Genomic DNA, 16,587 nt, shown 5'->3' with positions numbered 1-16,587 from the left:
TCTGCAATGTACTTGTTTTACTTAGAGTGGAATTGTTCTCAAAATGAATACTTACACAGGTTTTGCTTTAAAACATTCGTACCTTTTGCTTTTTAGAACTCGAAAGAGTAGTAGCCTTCTCCTGTTTCTGAGTGTCTGCACGTATGTCTACAGTGACAGGTCGTTTTTTAGAGGAACTTGAAAGGTTTTTGATTATGCCTTCTGGAACTGTGGGCACCTTCAAGCAAGTACCGGAACTATTAATGTTCTCCCCATGTTTTATAACATGAATATTCATTTTTTCTTCTTCCTTCGATCTGGAGGTTTTCTTTCTATTATGTAGCATTTGGCACAGGATAAAGTGGACGGTTAATTCAGCATTTTTAGCACATACAATCTTCATCTGTTCAATAGTTTTCATGACTTTCATAATATGGGCCATTTTTCCTAAATCTTTCTGAGGAGCAGCCATTATATTTTTGAGCAGTGCAGAAAACTGATTGTAGCTGTATTCCAACTCTGTCACAGTGTTTCCATAATTTATGGATGCTACACACGGCACAAAGTCAACGTATGTATAAATGGAACACGCGGACTTCTTTACAAGATTTTTTATTTCTGAAAGTTCTTCAAGTTCTCTTGAGAGCAAATGAAGAGCATATGAGCAATTAACAGCCTCATTATATTTGTAGATAATATCCAGATCTTTCTTAAGTTCAGAAATAGCAGTCTCTATCACTCTCCAAAGACAATCTGTTGAATTATCTTTAAGAAATGAAAAACAAGCCATTGTTTCTTGGCAGTGAACCAGGTCAGGAAGAAGTGACAAATCAAACCAAAGCATACCTCGAAACCTCTGCTTGTCTAGTTTCTTTGCCATTGAGTTTTTAAGGAAATGTATTGTCTCTAAAATCATGACAATTTCGATGTATGTTTCAACTGCTTCAGGCTTTAAAATTACAGTCCCATAGTTGTGGTTTTTCACCATGTCCAAAACATTTTCTTCTGTGATAAAAATATTATCTATGCTATCTTCTTGCAACATCTGAAAGTATTTTTTTAAAATTTCTAAGTGATTAGTACATCTCAAAGTGAGTTCCTGTAATTTTTTAAGGTCTGCAAATTCAGCTTCATCCAGTATTTCACTAACGCAACAAGTATCTGGGTGTGACAGCAAAGTACCATTAAACCTGTAGTTTTCTCTGCTAATTGTTGCTTTATTCATTAGATTATCTGACTTTTTGCAAGCAATCATGGTATCCTCCTGAAGTCCAATACTGGAAATTTGTTCACTGCTTAAGTCTTTAGACAAAGCATCATATATCTCCTGCAGCTTAGAGAACGCCTCTTGATTATTTTTGAGTAGTGTTTCTTTATACTTCTTTCGTGAGCACTTTTTGTTTAAGGATCGTCTTCTCTCTTCCCAAACAAGATTTTTTGCAGCATCAAAAAAAATGTGTTCCAGGCCATAAAGAGATATTTTAATACCTACTGCCTCCATGCTCTTGATAAAAGTAACTTTTGAGGAGATCATTTCTACGATAATCCACAGGTGGTCTTGTTTTCCGGGATACCTGTGAATTTTAGGAGAGTTCCCATATATACCGATTAGCTCTAAAGTACTTTTTCTTAAGGTTTCTAGGTCTCCCAAACTATCGCCAAAGTTAACTCCACAGGTAAACGGAACGGAAAGGGAGAAGTCAAAGCAATCAGAACAGCGCTTCATTATTGCTTCGCACTCCTGTACCTGCCGTTTGTATTTTAAGAAGACGTAGTATGAATTTTTCCCCTTTTTTGTTTCTTCAAGCACTTCAATTAATTGATCGTGGTATTTCTGCAACTCACAGTATGCATTATATTTCAATCTTGCTTGAAAAGCAGGATAAAAATTGGATTGTTGCTGATAACCGCGCGGTCCCCCAAGCAGCTCCCCGTACAGCGTCTCATCATACCACAGCAAGCTTCGGAATGTCGGTTCATCTCCCAGGAGCCTTTTTTTGTTTTCAATGAACTGAATAGTTTCCATCATCATCTGGAGTTCTACCAAAGAGTCAAGAGCGCATGGTTTTAATTTGTTTTTACAATTATTCCACAGGTTCTGTTGCACCAACAGGTCTCGTGAAATCAAGACTTGTTCCAGTGAACACTCTTGGTTTCTTTCAAAAGCTTCAACAAACGAAGGGAGAATATTTTGACAAACCTTAGTTTCTTCCTGTAGAATCTGCAAGGATGACGCTTCATCTGCTCTCTGTAAAATTTGTGATAGCTGAGCTAGGAAACCAGCATGATTAGCTGTGCCATGTTTTTCTTTTAATTCATTCAAGTATGATGTAGGCTTCTTCTGGAGAGCAGTGACTTCAAAGACTTCTGGGTAGGCATGTGGAATAGGTTTGTGGTTAATTTCTGTAACGCCTGGTTTGAAATTACAGGTTATTTCTGAAGGTGCTATCGAATCAGGCTGAGAGTCACTGGTAGCCTTAACTTTCCCACCTTTCTCTCTTCTGGTACGGAGGTTAGGAACTGTGTTATTCACAGGAAGTGCCTTAGAAGAAGTGCCATTTTCAATTCTTAGACGAGGCTCAATCAAGTTATTTTTAATTGTTTTCTCCCTGACGTAGGAGGATGCTTCTTCTAAGATCTTCTTCTGACTTTTGTACTCAGTCTTAAGAGGTGATTCTTCAGTCATGCTTTCTTTGTGGTACACATCTCCCATCGAATCCTTTCCTGCCTGTTTAACTTTCCCCATTTTTCTGTCCTGAATGTTTTTCCTCGCATTACATTTTTTTGAAGAAGAACCCTTTACATTATCTGTTAAGAGTTGAGAACTACCACGGGAAGATAGTTTCTTCACTGTATCTTCCCCACGACTTTTATCTTCCTCACTTACTGATGTCAGATCCGAGTTGGGATTCTCAGTCACACTTCCGTCACTCCCATCTACTTGGCCACAATTACTGGAAGAGCATCGTTCTGTCTTTAAAAGCTCCTTTTCACGACATTCCTGCTGATAACGTGATACAGTGGTGGACTCTGCTGAAGGATCTACAGCAGAAATTCTCTGTTTATCCAAATCAGAGTTCAAAGATTCCCCCTCGCTCTCTGTCGCTGGAGCAGTTGAAAATGATTGAGGAATGCTGTTACACTTTTTGCTTGCTATCAGAGTTGGGTTTGATGGGTCCACTGGGAAGTGTCTTGTGAAGACGTTTGGTTTAGCGCTCTCAACAGGAGCGGCACATTTTTCTACAGGAAAATTCACTACCAGGTTTCTTTTACAATCAGATAAAATGTTATCTGGTTTGTAGATATCAACATTTAAAAAGTGCTGCTCACTTGATTCCAAGACTGAAATAAGTATGTCCGTTTTCACGTCTGTGTGGGCCGTATGTGTTGCACCATAATTTCTGTTCGTGTTAACACTTAATCTTTCTTTTATGCAGCCAAAAGATACTGAGTTACTTTTATTTATTACTTCATTAGCCGTGGAAGTGATTTCTTCTGTTATATCCTTAATATTACTGTGTGTTGAAGGGCTCTCAAGCTTTTCATATTTATCAGTGTTAGATACAAAGTTGATACCAATTTGGTTTTCTTTTTCGGGCAGCTTCTCATCTTGGTGGTCTGGTGAAAACAAACATCCAGTTTTTCCAGAAAAAGGCTGAAGTTCTGACGACGCTGGTAATTTCATACTGCTAGTATTATATGATGATTGGCTTGTACTTTGGGACACGGAGGGCAGGTATAACTGTGATTCAGGATGTGGTTCTTGATCACAAAACTCTCCCACGTGAATAGTGGTGTGGCTTCTGGAAACACTGCTGGCTAAACTTTTCTTAGAAACGCAGTCTGTGATTCCCTCTCCATTTCTTTTATAAGACTTGTGCTTTGACACATGCGTTAATGATGTACCAACGTTAAATTCTAAAGCTCTTCTTTCACCCTCTCTGTCGTCTTCTCTTCTTGAAAAAAAATGCTTAGTGGAATAATATTTTCTTTCATACAGAGAGCTATAACCCTCAAGGTCACAACATTCCCAGAAATTATTGCATATGATCGCGTATGATTTTGGTAATGGGCCTTTTCTTTTTTCTCCCACTTTAGTTATCAGCTGCAAGGATGTGTGAACTCTTCTCTGAGCTTTTTTTAAGTGAAGAACAGCTCTGTCGAGTCTTCTGGAAAGACGTTTACTTTTACATAATGATGCTTCACTATTGAGAATATCCAGGACACTCCTAATGTGCTTTTCTGACTGTGAAAATGTTTTCATTCGTCCTTGGGATAAAGAAGAAAAACATTCAAGTGAGTCTTGACTAGTTAGCCTCCTCTTTTTCTCATACATTTCATGATATCTGAAATCTTTATGTGATGTGTTTTGGTCTCTCAAAGATGTATGTTGCTTTCTCTTGCTCATTCTTGACTCTGGGTGCTTTTTACTTCTACTATCATTACAGTCAGTTTTTGATTTCGCAAAGGAACAGCTGCTTTTGTTATTTCTTGTAGTGACATCTGAAGATTCAGTAAACAAAGAGTCATTGTTTCGTTTTTCAGACATGTGATTCACGTGGGCATTCTGACTTAAGTCCGAAGAAAGAGAAGTTTTAGATTTACTCACTAGTCCTGATTCTTGTGTTACACTATCAGGTTTATCCTCACATGAGTAATCAGGATTTTCACCAGAAGACTGGGAAGCAGTTCCTAATCCTGGACCCTTTTCTCCCTCATTTGTTTCTGGTTCTGCAGCTTTAGTTATACGTTTGTAATAGTCATCTTTCAGTGCGTGGGAGTCAGCAGTTTGGCTGAATCCTGGCCTAACTATATTGGTAATTCTAATTTGTAGATCTGGAAGTAAAATTGGGTTGAGTAGCTCTGCTTTGGTGTTCTGTGTAGAAGCATAAAAACGATTCGTCTCCTCGGAGTAACGCTCATCTGTACTCTCCCTTCTTGCGGTGCTTTTCAATGTTTCTGTCTCCCAGTTACTGCTTCCTAAGAGAGCATCCCAGTTGATACGAGACTTCAGAGTCTCATATGAGGACCCCAGTTCTTCAGTAAGCACATTGCCATGGCTATGCGTATCTTGATGAAATAGAAGAGCATCTTCACACTGTTCTATTCCTACTCCAATCTCACTTTCCAATTCCAAACTTGGAATAATAACCAAGTTCTCACTGACTGAGGGCTGATGAAATGAGTCTTGTGATTTATTTTTATCCATATCAATTTCATAATCAGGAATCCTAGGTTTTACTAACAAACTAAAATCTGAACTCGCTGAGGAACAGATTTCTTTAAACTGGTATCCCTGGTGATCTTGGTGATTTGTGCTTAAAGCAGGCACAGTAGAACCAGCTATCTGTACTTCGGCATTTGGGGCTGTACACACTGAAGAGCCCGGAACTTCTGGCAACACTGTGGAAGCCAAATACTCCAGACTCTTTCCATTATTCTGAGTATCTTTTTGTTTTAAGGCATTGACAGTCTCTTCACTTTCTATTAATGCAGCTTCTGTTGATACGTATTTTTTGTCCCAAGTCAAGTTAAATGTAGAAGAAAATTCTTCAGAAATCAGAATTTCTACATGGCTGCCATTTTTATCCTCCCTTCTTTCATCCAACTGGGTAAAACTGTTGTTTGTATGAACAACCTGCTGCTCGCCTTCATATATGTTCTCTCTGCTGTCCTCTGGGGGTGAAGTAACGTCGTCCTCTCTAGCCTCATGCTGATTTTCTTCATCCTCTTTTTGTTCCTTGAAAGCAACATTCAGTGGTATACCGCCATTCAGCTGCGTATCACAGAAGAGAGGATGACCTTGACCTTTAACTTCAATATGAGAAGAGTCTTTGTAGTCTTTCTGATCATCCTCTAATGACACCAGCTCATTGTCATGTGCCCCATGGGGCCATGTATGTTCTTTAGTTTTACTGCAATTGAAATTATTATGAGCTGTTTCAACTCCATGAGAGAAAAGAACTGTATCAATTAGTAGTTCTTTGGCCTGGGAAATGTCTTTTGCTTCCTGGAAAGCATCAGCCACAATGCCAGCACAATTCTGATCTGTTTCTTCCCTTTTAAGTTCCATTTGTTTTTGAGAAATGACAAAACTTCTAAGAATGTCATTATTTTCATACTCCAAAAAGTGCTGGGGATGATTTTGTGACAGGCTGTTTATGCTTGGAGTAAATTCCATGGTTAGATCATCTAGCTCATACTTATCCTTTGTGGTACACGTGGAAGATATTGGTATTTCTAACTCTTGAGTAAATATTTGATCACAGTTTTTTCCTGAAGAATCAAGACTCTCACCCTCTTCATGTTCTTGTTCTAATGAAATGTAATTGTCTATCTGGCTGGCTTTTGTTTCATTGGTAAAATAATCAATTTCTTTCCACAAATTTTGCTTTTCTCCACGTTTGGAATTGTCTTGTGGATCAGTTTTAAGGCTCCTCATATTTCCAATATTTTGAATGAACGTATCGATGCTTTCCTTCTTTTGGAATGAAGAAACTGGAGACATTTGGGGATCAGTTTGATATATGGTTTTTAAACTGGAAGACTGTGATTCCTGAGAGATATAACTATGGTAGTCTTTTGTACAAGTATTCACTGGTTCATAAAAGTTATACGGCTCGCCATTTTGTTTAATTAAAAGTGGGGTGCTGATTCTCTGTTGGGATCTCTGGACTTCTTCCTCAGTGTGTCTTTGGTTTTCAGCTTCTGAAAATACATTTGACAAAGGAACTGGGAAAAGAACATTGCCTTGGCCCTTATATTGTCCTACCATGGTCATTTTGTCGGGAGTTGCATAATCATAGTCCTTAGAGCATGTGTTATGAACCTCAGACTGTGAATCATCAAAAGAAAACTTGAAGCAAGGGGCATCCAAGCAGTTAGTAAGAACAGTACGATCATCAGGGATGACTTCAGGTAAGGAGACAGAATTAGCTGACATAGATGACAAGTACGTTTCTGAGTTACAAGAATCTAAGCTCTTCTCAAATGCCGAAATCTCCTTCAAGCCCGTTACGTTATTCTGTTTTCCCATGCTTTCTTCTCTCCTCATTAGTCTTGGGTCTTTGATGAGTTTTGAAGTAATAACTGTGCTTGAACCAGTATTGTTGTGAAGGGAAACAGGAGTAGAAAAAAAACTTAGAATATTTTTCAGATCCGTCAAGTTTAACAAGAGATCACCTTTTACACTTTCCCTGGTATCACTGGGCATAAATAGAAGACCCGAATCATGTGCGTATGCTTGAGAAGTATCACTATTTTCTGCTAAATTGTGCTCTGACTGTCCAGCGTCTGTTTCAAGTATAGAAATGTTGCTTCCATTTTGCACACTTCCATGGGGATTAGAACTATCTGAGTTAGAAGGGTTTATCTCTGAATTCAGTGCATTGCATAAACAGTTTTCCTGGACAAATGGATCTACAGGTTTCCCGAAATGCTCAAAGATGACAGTGGCATCTTTTCCTTTTCCAATTCTTTTGGCCACCGTACAGTTATTTAGAGAACATGTTCTTTCTGTGGAGGCAAGAAGAAAGTAAGAAAGCAGGAAGAGAAAATGATTTCTACAGAATCTCTACTGGTACAGTCACGACTGGTTTTAACTTGAAGTTCATCAAGTAACCTAATCATGATTAAAACGTGTTCTCAGCAGAAAAATAGAAGAGGACGAGTAACAAACCGATAGAGTATAAATAAAACAGCACGAAGCTCTGTTGTACACTAGAGACCTTACTACAGAAAGTATCTGCCATTAAAGAATTTGAGTTCTGATAAATAACAAGGACTAAAAATAGTTTAAAAAAAGGAAATAAAAAAATAGGAATAAAGACATGTTGCTCACAGACGAGGTATTCCTATATTCAGATATTTAGTAACACTGCCTACATATTAGGCAAAATTGCCTCCCTTGTTTCTTTCCCCATACCATGCTCCCCAGCATTGTTACCTTGCTGCCTTTTCCTCTACCATGGGAGAACAAAAAAAGAAAACGAAGGGAAGGGAGTAGAGAAGGGGGGAAAAAGCCGAAAAACGGTTCCACAAAATCCTTCCCAGAAGCCAATGCAAATGGCTTTGTTGTTTTTAACCACTTGCTGTGGTTTAAAATAAGTATTTATGCAAATAATATATGTAAATAAAACCCTGGAAAATTTTCTTCATAATTTACAAAAACGTATTCTAAAAATTTCATAAAGGATCTCACATAATAAAGAAAAAGCTTAATACGTATTTAGCAAATAGTAATTTCTCATAAAATGGCCACAAACCATTCATAGCTGAGTAATCACAGAAATACATTTACTAAAATAGAAATTAATGATTATAAATTCCTTGTGAGATTTATGAGATACATGAAGTTTTATAATCATATCACTGGGAGGTGCTGTGAGATTTTCACAATATATTAAAAGGTAGATATGTGATGATATCTTATTAATTACAGTAAGCTATAGGAGAAATGTCATCACAAATAAAGGTATGTAGTGCTTAAGAATGGGAGTTACAGTGGAGGGAAAAAGCAAAGGTAGATCTCTACACCTCCTTATATGAAAATACTCATTGTAAAAAATAAAACCATAAAAGTATTAAAAGGAAACATGAGCAGGTGTTTTTATAATCATGAGGCTGGGAAGTCTTTTTTAAACAAGACTGAAAATCAGAAAATACAAGAGGAAAAAATGATGTCAATTACATAAGTTAATAAGTCTAAACACACAATAAACAAAACTAAAAGGATAAACTGGTAAAAAGCATATTCTGAATGATAAAAGGTTAGTACATGTACATTAAAATAAGTAAAAAACAGGCAGAGATCTTCAAAAGACTAATAGAACGTTCACAATAGAATGGGCTAAGTATATGAAAAAGCAAATCACAGATTAAAAATTGTCAACAAACATTAAAACATGCTCAGTACCTCTAGACAAATAATAAAATATCATTAAAAATATTTTATATTGGCAAAGATTTTAAAGGATGATTAATATCTTGTGGATATAAAGCACCCTTTTATACTGTTCACGGGAGTATAAAGTAGTACAAATTTCCTAGAAAGCAACTCAACAGTATTTATCAAAATACAATGTATAATCATCTATAACCAGGCAATCACTTTTACAAATTTATCATTTTGATATACTTGCAGAAATACCGAAAGTTATATGTACAAGGATTTTTAGTACAATAACTCATAAACCCATAACTCATAGCAGTGGAAAATTAGAAACCTAATTATCCTTCAATATGCAACTGATTAAATAATGGCCTATCGATAATTATAAATCATAAAATTACTGTATGCATATGCTACAATAAATGCTGTAAAAACAATGTTATACAGCCAGTAAAAACATTAATTATGAATATGTACCAATACAGGAAAATAAACCTAATTAAGTTTGTATAACGATCCCACTTTTGCAAATCTATGGTAAACGAATATTAATTTACAGATTTTAATGATAACTTACATTTATGGGGCACAGTTCTATACTGACACACATGGGTTTGCCATGAGCTGGAATCAACTAGATGGCAACTGGTTACTTTTACAGAGAGCTTAGTGTGAATGCCAGGTACTGTTCAAAGCGCTTTACATACTTTGATTCGTTTCATCTTTGCAACATCCCCATTTTATTTGTGAGGAAGTGAAGTGAAAGAGTAATTTGCCCAGGATCACCTATTTTATAAGTAGAACTTTAATCACTATGCTATACTGCTTCTTTAAGCTTAATAAAGGCATTTTCACTTCCCATTTTTGGCATTCCCACCAAGTAACAAATAAAAAATAAGAGAAAAACGCAACATTTTGAATAAAATAAGAAATCTGTAACAAAATCAAACTATGAAGCAAACTCCCAAATAGTTACTAGCACCATAATCTGAGATGATGAAAATGTTGTGCATCTGTGCTGTTCAATATGATAGCCACTAGCTACACATGGCTAGCGAGCGCTTGAAATGTGCCTGGCGGGACTTGGGAATTAAATTTTAATTTTAATAAATTTAAACAGTCACATTTACCTAGTGATTACTGTATTGATTAGCACAAGTCTTGACTACTCTAGAGGGAGTAAGTATGCCGATAAGCAGCACATGTGACCTTGACTGTGGGCCTAACACAGGTATTCCCTAAAGTTCATCATCCTGAAAGGCATCATCCTTTGACTTACGTAATAAGCTGTTAAGATTGGGAACGGGCCAGAGTCAGGGTGGAGGAGAGGATTATACCTACTCTCTCCAACGTGAACCTTCAAGCTGCGTGAGGATATGGCAAGTAGAATGAGGTGGTTCTGAAGGACTGAGGGTATTAGAGCCTAGGAGGCCTGTGAAGCTTGGAGGGCTATGTTAACCTCTTGAATGCACCAAACTAAGTGGGGATGTGCCTCACCAAATAAATAACATTCAGTAAGGCTGTATAATAGCCAAGTCCCTAACCCTACTATTATTAAGCAGTTGCTATGAATTGAATTGTGTTTCCCAAAAAGGTATGTTAAGAGGTCCTAATCCCTGTACTTGTGAATGTGACCTTGTTTGGTGAAATAGGGTTTCTCTTTGCAGATGTTACCAGTTACGTCACACAAGTGGTAGGGTGGGTGCTAATCCTATGAGACTGGTGTCTTATAAAAGAGGAAGACAGAAACAGAAATAGAGCCACAGACAGGAGGAAGACAGACATCCTGTGAAGACGGACGCAGAAGTACCTACAAGCAGCATAAGAATGCCAGGGATTGCCAGGGAAAACCCAAAAGCTAGGAGAGGGCAGGGAACAGCTCCTCTCTCAGATCCCTCAGGAGGAATCGACGAGGCCAGTACCCTAATTTTGACCTCAGCCTTCAGAGCTGTGACAAAATTAATTTCTGTTCTTTGAAATTTCTGTTCAAAATAACCACTTTGTGGTATATTGTTACGGCAGTCTTAGGAAATTAGGACAGCAGGTACCAAGACCCCAAAATAAGTAACTAGAAAGGTACTAACAGGAAAAAAAAAACAAAACAGGAAAACTTAAATATCAAGGAAATTATAAATAGCATATTGTCTTTAAAGAGGAGATTCTGTGTTTCGAAAAAGATAATAAAGCACAAAAAAAAGAGTTTTGCTGAACTCAGAATAGAAATTAAAGAGAAAGATAAAAGTCCTTAAAAGCCACATTAGAACAACAAAACACCCAAGAAATGTAACTGAGAAAAAAAAGTTAGACTTGAGGAAACAACACTGAATAGGAACACAATAATAACTTAAGAATCATTAATGAGGTCAAAGATACAAAAGATAAAGGACAAAGTACACATAATCAGTACATGAAAGGAAAACTGACAGAAATGAAAAGATAAAGATGATTCAACAATAACGGTTGGAGACTTCAATACCTCACTTCCAATGATGGATAGAACAGCCAAGCAGGAAATCATCAAGAAAACAGAAGTTCTGAACAACTAGATTCTTAACACAATACTCCACCCAACAAAAGAATATATATTCTTCTCAAATGCACAAGGAACTTTCTACAGGAGAGATCACATGCTAGGCCATAAAACAAACCTTGATACATCCAATCCTTACTTATCAACCTGGTTAGATTCCAAAGACCAGGTGGTACAAAAATCAGCGTTACGCAAAAATGGAAGATTTTTTTTTGTGTTCAGACCATACATTTGTCCAATTTTTTTTTTAACTTAGAAAACACGAACATAAAAATAATAACTGCTAAGATTTACTGAGTCCTGGTGCAGTGGTTAAGAGACTGGCTGCTAACCAAAAGGTCGGCAGTTCAAATCCACCAGCTGCTCCTTGGAAATCCTACGGGGCAGTTCTATTCCGTGCTATAGGATTGCTATGAGTTGGAATCAACTCCACGGCAACAGGTTTTTTTTTTTTTTTCTTCAAGTTGTACTGATGTGCTCATCACTGTGACAAGTCCAGTTATGGATTATTCCTCTGCTGAGGAAGAGGCTTGGAGGAGACAAAGCTGGATAAAGCTGGGCTGTGTCACTGGAGGGCCCATGGCTTAACCACTTCACCTTCCTCCTGTGCTGGTTCAGAGCTTCCTTCACAGAGCCAGCTCCTGGGCTTCGCTCCACTCTTGCAAGCCCTGCATTCATGATCCCTGAGCCTGCTCTGCCCTCTAGGCCTGGAGAATCAACAAGGCTCCAGAGTTCCTGGGAGGGTGATGGAGCCTGGCCTTTCACCAGGCCTCATCAAGGAGGTGGCTTCAGGTTTAGTTCAGCTCACTTTGAGATATCACTAAACTCGCATGCATTTCTTCCCAACAACCTCTCCAATGACTCCTCCTTTCCTCCCTTCCCAGTCCACATCAATTTTGAGTTGCAGAGCCTCAAGCTGCATAGGAGCTGAGAACCCAGAACAGGCGCCTGCTGGCTCGGTGCCGCCTCTCTGCCTGAGCCTGGAGGCCGAGGCCACGGATAAGGCCAGCCCTGTGTGGCAGATGGACGCGGTGGCAGGTGCCCTCAGAAGGGAATGGAGCGTAGCCTGGCCCAGCTTCCCGGAGGCAACCTGGAGACCCTCCTTGAGGGACTATACTTCACAGTCGTTGCTGCCACACCCGCCACCTCATTAACGCGCAAAATAGTCAGATAGTAGATTTTTTTACTATTGTTGTAAATGTGAAATGTTGGATAACGAGATAGTCGATAAATGAGGAGCATGTGTATTTTTGGAGCCCTGGTGGCACAGTGGTTAAGCCACTCCTTGGAAACCCTATGGAGCAGTTCAACTCTGTCCTCTGGGGTTGCTATGAGTTGGAATCAACTCAACAGCACCTAACAACAACAGGTTTATTTTTAAAAGGACAGGAATAACACAAAGTATGTTCTCCAACCACAGTAGAATAAAAGTAGACATCAGTAACAGAAGGAAATTTGAGAAATTCACAATTCTGAAGAAATTAAACAACACATTCCTAAATAACTAATGGGTTAAAGAAGATACCAAAAGGGAAATTAGAAAATACTTTGAGATAACTGTAAATACAGACACAATATACCAAAACTTAGAAGAACTACAGCAGTGTTTAGAGGAAAATTTATAGCTGTAACTGCAATGTTAACACAAAGAAGAAAGGTCTCAAAACTAACCTAACATTAAGACACTGGAAAAAGAAGGGCAAACTAAACCCCAAAGCAAACAATAAGAAGGAAAGAATAAACATTAAAGAACAAAAAATAGCAAAAATCAGTGAAACCAAAAAGTGGTTCTTTGAAAAATGCAACAAAATTAACCTTTACTCAGGCTGACCAAGAAAAATAGAAGACAAAATTACTTAAGTCAGAAAAGGAAGCAAGGATATTACTACTGACCTTACAGAAATAAAGAGCATTACAAAGGAATATTATGAACCATGAAGCTAAATAAAACCTTAAAGATACTACCTCTTACCTACCAGAGTTGTAAGAACATGAAAAAAGTTTGATGGTATCAGGTGTTGGCAAGGATGCAGACAGGTCCTCAAGCCCATTAATAAGCAAATTCAAATCATAATGAGATACCGTCTCATACTCACTAGACTGGGGCTAAAAAACAAATGCTTTAAGTACAGTATGTATTGGGAAGGATGCTGAGTAGGAGGAATGCCCACAGACTGCTGGTAAATACATAAGCTGATGCATCCAGTTTGGAAAACCATTTGACGTCCTCTTTCGTTTAACCTGCACATTCCGGATGTACATATGCTATAGAAAATCTCTTGCACATATGCGCCAAGATTCACATACATAAATATTTAAAATAGAATTTCTAGAATATGAATATGGAAACTGCCCAAATATCCCTAGTAGAGTGGCGTATAGTCATACAATGAAATACTATGTATATATAACTGAGCAAAAGAAGTCACAAATGTACACGCAAAGTGATCCTATAAATATATACACAATGGAAAAAAGGTAAAAACACAACTATTTGGTTTAGAGAGTCATACTCTATTAGAAAATAATATTCAGAAAACTTAGGATCACTGCAAATGCTATGAAATAAAATAGCATGTCTCTTACCAGTCCTCTTAGGAAATCCTGTTGAGAGGAATCTCAAAGATGTCATAAGATATCCATTATCTATTCTTTGGCCAATAACTTTTACTGTTACTACTGCATATGGAAGGCACTGTCTAGGTTTATCTACTGGCTTTAAAAGATCATTGTATTCATAGAAGTACACCTGAAAGATAAAGAAGGAAAAAAAGGATGACATTTTTATGCGGATTTATTTTAAAAATCAGACTTAAATAAGTTCCTATTCTTAAAAAAAAAAAAAAATTTACATAACTGCACGATGTTATTTACTCATCTGCTTCTGTATACTCCCTCTCCCTGTTTTCTTCTACTCTAGTTTGTCTTGGAAAAAGTACAACCAGAATGCGCCTTAGAAGCAAGGATTGCGAGACTACGTCTCACATACTCTGGATGTGTTATCACGAGGAACCCGCCCCCGGAAAAGAACATCATGCCTGGTAAAGTAGAGGGTCAGAGAAAAAGAGGAAGACCCTCAACAAGATGGACTGACATAGTGGCTGCAACAATGGGCTCAAGCATTAACAACATTTTTCAGGATGGCACAGGAGCGGGCAGTATTTTGTTGTTTTACATAGAGCCGCTGTGAGTTAGAATCAACCTGACGGTACCTAACAACAGATTTTTGGTAGGTATCTAAAAGAATTTTTTTCTATTTATTTTTATTGTGATTTAGGTGAAAGTTTACAGAACAAATCAGTTTCTCATTGAACAGTTAACACACAAATTGTTTTGTGACATTGGCTGCCAACCCCACAATGTGTAAATACTCTCTCTCCTTCACCACCTCAGGTGAAAATTTTTCTTTTCTCCCACATATTTTTTGATAGGCTACTAATGTCTGCAGAAGCAGATGCAATCTATTTTTAAATAAAAAATCTTCTCATTAAAAGGCCAATGTTTTGCATATGGTCTGGAGCCACTATACTATACGAGTCAGTTATGAAAATAACCATAGCTTGGTACCTTCTGTATGGACGTGCGCATGCAGACGATTAAAGGTCCACTAAGAGTTGCAGCAATGTACGATAGAAGACTGACATCCAGTACTTAATAGTAAGGAGACCTGGTGGTGCAAAGGTTAAGCACTCAGCTGCTAACTGAAAGACTGGCAGTTCAAACCCACTTAGCAGCCTCATGGGAGAAAGGCCTGGTGATCTGCTCCTGTGAAGGTTACAGGCTAAAATACTCCTATGGGACCGTTCTACTCTGTGACATGGGGTTGCTGTGAGTAGAATATCAACTGTACAGCACCTAACAACAAAAACGACTTAATACAATAAACCTTTTCTCCTTTTGAAGGTACAAAGGATTAATAACTTGTTATGGAATAGCCTTTTCAAAAGTGAAGTTGGCAAATTCTCATAGAAAGACCAGACTTAATGGTCTGACTGAGACTAGAGGAACCCCGGCGGGCATGGTCCCCAAACCTTCTGTTGGCCCAGGACAGGAACCATTCCCGAAGACAACTCATCAGACATGGGAGGGACTGGACAATGGGGAGGAGAGAGATGATGATGAAGAGTGAGCTACTTGTACCAGGTGGACACTTGAGACTGTGTTGGCATCTCCCGTCTGGAGAGGAGATAGGAGGGTAGAGAGGGTCAGAAACTGGCAAAATTGTCACGAAGGAGAGACTGGAAGGGCTGACTCATTAGGGGGAGAGTAAGTGGGCGTATGGAGTAAGGTGTATATAAGCTTATATGTGACAGACTGACTTGATTTGTAAACGTTCACTTAAAGCTCAATAAAAATTATTTTTAAAAAAAGTGAAGTTGGTATGTTGTCACTTAGGAATTAATCTATGGAATATCTAAATAAAGTAGCCACTATACTTTGAACAAAGTTAAATGTAGATCTGGAAACTTCTTTCTTAACATTCCCAGGTCACAAATACTGAAACAGCTTTCACTATTTATTTAAGTTCATATTATATTGAATAAATCAAGAAACTTTCTATTAATATTTTGGGAAGTTCTTTTAAGTCTTTTATCATACACTGAGAAGAACGGGCCTTTCAAACAGGCACACGAACTGAAAAGTTAACATACTGCTGAACCGTAGGCTTGGAGTTCAATGGTATCTTTCAGAGAAGGTATATTTCTTGACATGTGGCAATCAAAATTAGGAGACGGATCCAAAGCAACTTTGTTTTTATCCACAGAAGGCTGAATTTTCTTCACTTTTCCAAATAGAACCTAAAAGCAAATAGTCAAAAAAAAAAAAAAGGAATATACCAAAACACTTAAAAAGCACTTACATATTTGGAATCACAAATTAAGGTTAACACTATTTTTAAGGAATTTAGAGAGATGAATGGAGAGAAAGCTCACGTCCCAGATGAATGGGGTAACTTAATGCTGAAATTATGCTAATTCTCTCCCAAATCAAACTCTAAGATTTAGAGTAACTGCAAAAAAAAGTCAAAAGCATATTTTTAGAAATGACTTTTAGTCTAAGAACTATTCTGAAAGACTAAACAAACAAGAATAGCTTAGAGATTTCTGAAAAAAATCTTTGGATCAGAGATAGAGAACAGGGTAGGTGACTGCACTTCCAGATATTTAAATTATGTTTTAAAAGGCTG

At 37.8% G+C, this 16,587-nt stretch overlaps 1 protein-coding gene across 1 annotated transcript in view; it reads right to left on the bottom strand.

The window, feature by feature from the left end:
- Positions 1-16,587, bottom strand: part of TEX15 (testis expressed 15, meiosis and synapsis associated) — a 77,991-nt gene that overhangs the window by 11,651 nt on the left and 49,753 nt on the right. Inside the window, exons 7-9 of the mRNA XM_023551134.2 lie at positions 16,052-16,198; positions 13,986-14,148; positions 83-7,494 (exon numbers count right to left, since the gene is read on the bottom strand). Coding sequence (XP_023406902.2) covers positions 83-7,494; positions 13,986-14,148; positions 16,052-16,198 — 7,722 coding nt within the window. The remainder of the gene's footprint in view (positions 1-82; positions 7,495-13,985; positions 14,149-16,051; positions 16,199-16,587) is intronic.

This window comes from Loxodonta africana, chromosome 19 (assembly GCF_030014295.1).
Source record: "Loxodonta africana isolate mLoxAfr1 chromosome 19, mLoxAfr1.hap2, whole genome shotgun sequence".
NCBI lineage: Eukaryota > Metazoa > Chordata > Mammalia > Proboscidea > Elephantidae > Loxodonta > Loxodonta africana.
The sequence above is the reverse complement of the archived record's forward strand: the minus strand, read 5'-3'. Positions and strand labels throughout refer to the sequence as shown.